The 6,000-nt window shown below is 42.4% G+C and overlaps 1 protein-coding gene across 1 annotated transcript; it reads right to left on the bottom strand.

Annotated features, from left to right (window-relative positions):
• Positions 1-667: 667 nt before the first annotated feature.
• Positions 668-5,170, bottom strand: LOC119336343 (amino acid transporter AVT6A-like). Its single transcript, XM_037608342.1, has 5 exons — positions 4,378-5,170; positions 2,845-2,997; positions 2,205-2,408; positions 1,467-1,932; positions 668-1,157 (listed from the first exon to the last, which is right to left on the bottom strand). Exons 1-5 carry the CDS (start codon positions 4,796-4,798, stop codon positions 1,016-1,018), a joined length of 1,386 nt encoding a protein of 461 aa, XP_037464239.1. The 5' UTR covers positions 4,799-5,170; the 3' UTR covers positions 668-1,015.
• Positions 5,171-6,000: the final 830 nt, after the last annotated feature.

Below are 6,000 nucleotides of genomic sequence, written 5' to 3'. Positions count from 1 at the left end.
GTAGTCGTGGTCTCCCCTTTATTTAGGGTTGTTTTCGTGGGCTATTCTATATCTGATCGTATCTAAAGTTCCGTTGATTTAATATAAATTTTAAGAAATATTTGAGACACTGTTCATTTTAAAATTGCCCCGAATACATTTTACACGGGGCAGGAGCATAATTAGTTTGCTACCAACATTTGGCATTGCCAATATTTGGCAAGCCAATATTTGGCAAAATCAAAAGTTGCCAACATTTGGCAACTTTTTTGTGAGATTGGCAACGAGAATTGGCAAGCAACCAATCTCTAGCCAATATTTAGCAGTTGCCAAAATTTGGCATGCCAATTTTTAGCATCAAACCAATTATGCTCTAAAACACTAGTGCTACAAGCATAGAGAGTGTGTCTTTCTTCTGATGGGTTTATTATGGTGCCATAGGTGTTTCCTGTTATTTTCCTCTGAAAGCAAATATCTCCGCGCAAAGCTAATATTTGCTGCAGAAATGATGTATATTAAATTTGGTAGTTATTTCCCTCTGAAAGCAAATAGTCTTGCAAGCAGGATCTAATCATAAAACAATAGAAGGATCTATAACAAAATGAATTACCATCAGTCGATGTTAGTTTTGTATTTTATGTTCCCAAGTATCTGAAGACCAAACTTGCCATGAAAGAGTAGCCTTTACATACCGTAAGCAATAAGCACACTGCTTATAGAATTCATTATTCCAATAAGTATCTCATAACGAATACAATGTCCTTGCAGCATAAAAAACAACCGTTTACATGTCACCATAATAACTGTAATCTCACATTTGACAGGACTGTCTTGTAATGTACATTGCACAAAAGAACCTTCGCCAAATTTTGCGCATCCATCCCATAGATACAAGCATCCGACTCAACACCAAATAATTCGCAAAGCCGATCCACAAGTACCCTCTTAAATGATGTTCTTATTGACTAAGTAATGTACAAACCACCATTCATATCAATTCACTCTTCGCCCTTGACTCCTCTATAGGTTATGCAGCTCAGGCATTGGAGGAGGCACTTTTCTTATGGAATATCGAATATGCATCACTGTACACTGCTACTACGTTCGAAGTGACTGCAAGAACAATCATGAAGATGGCCAGAATCTTGTCCCACTTTTTCGCTATGCTGTGCGGATCCCTGAGATATCGAAAGCCACATGAATTAGATCACAAAACAAAGGACTGTGTTAAAGAACTAAACCTGCCCTTAATTGTATTAGGTCTACTGCCCATTGATAAAATGGTCACATAATACAGCCATAATCCACAAGCGCATTTCAAAGTCACCATGGACAGTGTTACAGCAGGTTTCTTTCTGCCTTATCTTAATTTGGTTAGGCACTGGTAGTGTGACATAGTAGAGGCAGAAATGAAGACGCATAATCTATTATTTATTTTACGAAGATAGGAGGACGTATGATGAAAAACTTGGAAAGTATCAACTTACCTTAAAGTGATTGCAGCTGGGAAAATGAAGGCAATACAAACAGCAGCAGTAGCCCCGGTAAACTGGAAGGCATCCCAGATGCTAGGAATGAAGTTTGCGGATATGAAAATCACAAGGAGGAGCACCGCTGTCATTACACCAAACCTTCTGTTATCAGAAGATAAGGGCATTGCAGAGGAAAAGAGAAGCCCATCCAAATTAAGCCGCAGTGCGTGGAATATCATGGGGAACACGAGCATAAGGTGGATAGCATAGCTGACTCTGACAGCATCACTAAGAACTGAACTATATGGAATGCCGAGGTTTGAATCAAAGTTAGCGAGCACATCAGCGAGTGTAGATTCACCAAACAGAAGATATCCAAAGAAACTTGTTGTGATATAAACAGTTGAGCATAGAGCCAGTGATGTGTGCACTATTGGCTTGATCTGGGAAGACTCCTTCAGTTCATTATGGATTGGGTGAACTGCAAAATATCAATAGGATGCCCTTAGATAACAAGCAAGATACCTTTCTGGAAATTAGCTACAAATTTCAAAAATATGTTTCAATTTTATGTTTTAAACCAATATAATCATTCTAGCTCGGTCGTGCATTTGTATTTTTATCCATTAACAACGAGATGCATACGGTCAATGAAGATTTCCAGGGCATGCAACTTTACAAATCTTATCGCCCATCTTTCTGAAAACTTTCTTCATGATTTTTTTCTCAATAAGGATAAGGATTATCTCGTACCGTTATAATGGCAAACATAAGCAGTGACAAGAACTGGCACTGCTGTGAAAAGTTCCCAGACAGATGCCAAATCAGGAACTGCAGGGAACAATTTGGGCATCGGAATTTGTCCTCGTATCAATTTCACAATAGCAATTCCGGCAGTGATAACAACGAATACAACTGCCAAAGCAACAGATATGGCAGATGTATAGCTCAGTGAATCTGCGAGAGATAAACAAAAGAAATGTGTTATCAGATACTTCCTCCGTCCGGGTTTATTAGGCCTAAAGACAATTTCTCTTAGACCAAGAGATATAGTAATTTGCGCACAATAATTCTTCCATTTCACTCCCAATGCACTCTCTCACATGCATGCAGCCAATAAAAAAACATGCATGAAGTGTATTAATTTCCCAGCCATGGCACCAATAACAATGACTTTCAATGCAACAAATGAAATGATTGCACGCATGCACCTTTCCAAAACGAGGCCTTATAAAAAGAGACATGCTTGTGATGCTGAGAGGCCTTATAAACCCGGACGGAGGGAGTACTCATGAACAAAACATAGTAGCAGAATGCAGAACTAGCCAAAGGCTTCTCTTTTCGACAGAAGAAAAGAACAGTAATAGCCAGCTTTCTCAAGCACATCACTTACCGACACGCTTGAAACACGCTAGTGGAGTAAATACACCGAGAGTAGTAACCAGGAGAACAAAGAATCGCCCATTCCACCAGTGTGTACCAAACCATCCTTCTAATACACCATAGTGGTGCTCACCACCAGAGGACGTTCCAGAAAGCACATCACCTAGAGATAAAGAGTAGTTGGTTGTATATTAGAACCAATCCCCACAATTCAAGCACCAAGAACCGCGACCTTTACAAAAGGTGGCATTTAACCAAAAATGCAAAAAGTAACAAATATATATTTAGTGCTTCCACTTTGCATTTTTGTTGGGAGGTGTATATAATGAAGGGGGAGTTAAACATTATGCAGCAACAAGAATGCAGGTGTACTGACCAAGCATCACCGGAGAAACAAACAGAGTTGACAGAAAAGAGAATTTATTCGTCAATCACTCTAACACTGCATTTCAGTTAGTACACCAACATTTCTCTTCATCAACTCTGGAGTTAGAGGATTTATCAGAGCATTTCCACCTCCCTCAATCAGAAGAGCTCGAGTGTTAGTGGATTTGGTTCTCCTGGCTGCTGAGGTGCAACTTTCAACAGATGATGACATTTGGCAATACCCCTCTGTGGCTCTCAACTTTCAGGTCTCTAAAACCTATAAGCTCCTAATGGGGGAACACTTGGTTCTGCCTGTCATTAAGTGGCTCTGGCATACCTGCTGTCAGTTGAAGCACAAAATTTTCTTTCGGCTCCTGGTGGACAACAGGCTAAACACTCGAGCTCTTCTTCATAGAAAGGATTTCTACATTGTGATGGATACAAGAGACAACTTATTCTTTCATTGTCCTTTTGCAAGAACATGTTGGTCATATATTTGCCCCAACTGGATGCCTCTGCAACAAGGGATTCAGGCTGACATAAACTCCCTGAAACTGGCCCTGGGAATACCATTTTCGTTGGAAATAATCATTCTAGTATCCTGGATTTTTCAAAGGCATCCCACCCAGCTTATATGCTTGCAGAAAGAAGTTCAAAACAGAGCTTGGATGGCTCTCTTTCAGAGCTACCAGGAAGAACTATGCCAATTTTAGTAGTTGGATCGGCTCTTTGTATAGCTTTTGCTCCAGGGAGGATCTTTTCCTTTTAATTTGTTGTTGTTGTATTTACTCTATGTATAGTTCTTTTTTTTCCTGAACCATTTCGTTTGTGCCTTATTTTTTGAAAAAACAATAAAAATACGCAGCAGAGTCCTGTTGTTTCCCTCAAAAAGAAAGTTACCACATCAGAACTCATAAGCTACTCTACATGCAGCAACCAATAGTGGTGTAATACTAGCTGTTCTTAAAGTGGTACTGTACTAGTTACTGCCCAAAATGGTACTGCTAAGAAGCTATACTGATGGTTTCTGCCTGATAGTGGTGTATTAGCTACCCAATGGAGTAGTACTAAGCACAAATAAGATTCCAAAACCACGAGAAGATTCAGCCTGTACATAAGCAAATGAACACCATACTGAATAAATAACACCGAGACAGCATGGCTGAGATGTTTTTACCTATAATAATCATGTACACGATCATGACCCCGACGTTGTTGACCACGACGCAGACCTGGAGCAGCCTCCTTCCCCACCACCCGAAGGCGTCCCCCATGACGGCGCCGTAGGACGGCGCGCCGACGACGCCGCTGAACCGCATGAGCAGCTCGACGGAGGCGTCGGTGAGGAAGGCGGCGAGCACGATCATGACCAGGCCGGGGAGGAGGCCGAGCACCTTCATGGTCGCCGGCAGCGCCATGATGCCGGCGCCGACGATGGTGGTGGACAGGTTGAACACAGCGCCGGCAAAGGAGGCGCCGTTGAACTCGTGGAAGGCGGCCTCGTCGTCGCCGCCGTCCTCCCCCTCCCATCGCCGCTTCGTCGGGAGCAGCGGCTCGCTGCTCTCCGGGAAGCTCTCCGTGACGGCCCCGGTCGTCATCTCCGGAGAGGCCGCCGCTCTAATGGAAGAATCCAACAGAAAGAAAAAGCACAATCTTTGCGGAACAGCTGATTCCTATGACTCAAGAAAGAAGCGATTTCCAAATCAGAATGCTTCAAGAGCCGGAGCTCGAAGAACAACCATGGATTTCAACGCGCGGCGGCGGGAGATACAGAGAGCGCTACTACAGATCTTCGAGCTGAGATCAGGTCCGCCACGAATTTCGCTGGGGAGGACCCAGGATTCCTCAGCTACCGGATTGGCGGCGGGGATTCCCTTCCGTGGCGTCGAAGCGACAGAAGCGGAACAGATTAATAACGGAGGAAATGGCCAGAGCGATGCTGTGGAGAAAGCTTCTTGAGCCCACTCTCCTCCTTGTGTGTTGAGACTTAGATAACGACAGCAGAGGTTGTCAGGTCAGGTGGGGCGCGGGCAAGCAGAGCAGAGCACAATTGACAGGCTGCATCAGAAACCGGAGAAAAATGCCTTCTCGGTCTACGGTTGAGACTTGAGACTGATTTTGAGTTTGTTACTGTAGGATTTTTCATAAATAGTTTCCTTATATTTTACTGTAAAAATAGGAAGAATCACCTGTTTTTACAGCTTGTGATGAATCGCTTAGTGCAAAGAAAGAAAGAAACGCGTTCAAATTTTCTTTTCTATTAGAGACCAGCGTCTTGGGATTAATTTGAGGTTTATCAAGTATCCACAGGTTTAGGTAAATATCTAATGTAGGCAGAGTCGTGACGGTTTCGAGGAGTTCAAACAACCTCTGTCCTTTGGGTAGCAAATTTTCGTTCACTCGATTTACTTCAATTTTGACAGTTTGTGCTTCCGTCTCTTTCATATCATCTTCTCCTCTCATCGGGCGATAGCTCCGGCAATGGTAACGACAAACTAACCATCTGAGCGGCTGCCCTCGGTTCGCACATTTCATGTTTTTGTTGGTTGTAAGCATATTATGAAAAGGAAAAAGGGGGAATCCATGAATGATGTAGTAAAACAACTTTCTTCTGCAAATTACGACCAAGCCTCAGGGCATGTACAATGGTGGCATATGGATACATATGCCTCATGATAAAAAGTATTTTGAGACACCTACATTTATTTTTTCTCCCCAATGCAAGCTATCATTAGTGGGCCTCATTAAGAAATAGAAAATAAAAACTCTAGTACACATGCATCTTTATTTTTTACTCCAA

The sequence above is a fragment of the Triticum dicoccoides genome, chromosome 7B, assembly GCF_002162155.2.
Source record: "Triticum dicoccoides isolate Atlit2015 ecotype Zavitan chromosome 7B, WEW_v2.0, whole genome shotgun sequence".
Taxonomy (NCBI): Eukaryota; Viridiplantae; Streptophyta; class Magnoliopsida; order Poales; family Poaceae; genus Triticum; species Triticum dicoccoides.
This window is presented reverse-complemented; position numbering and strand designations above follow the sequence as displayed.

Coding starts and splice junctions, on each gene's coding strand:
- LOC119336343 (XM_037608342.1), bottom strand. CDS start 4,798: ATGACGACCGGGGCCGTCACGGAGAGCTTCCCGGAGAGCAGCGAGCCG. Junction 2,409..2,844: donor AGCGTGTTTCAAGCGTGTCG/GTAAGTGATGTG, acceptor TATCTCTCGCAG/ATTCACTGAGCTATACATCT. Junction 1,158..1,466: donor CCAGCTGCAATCACTTTAAG/GTAAGTTGATAC, acceptor TCGATATCTCAG/GGATCCGCACAGCATAGCGA.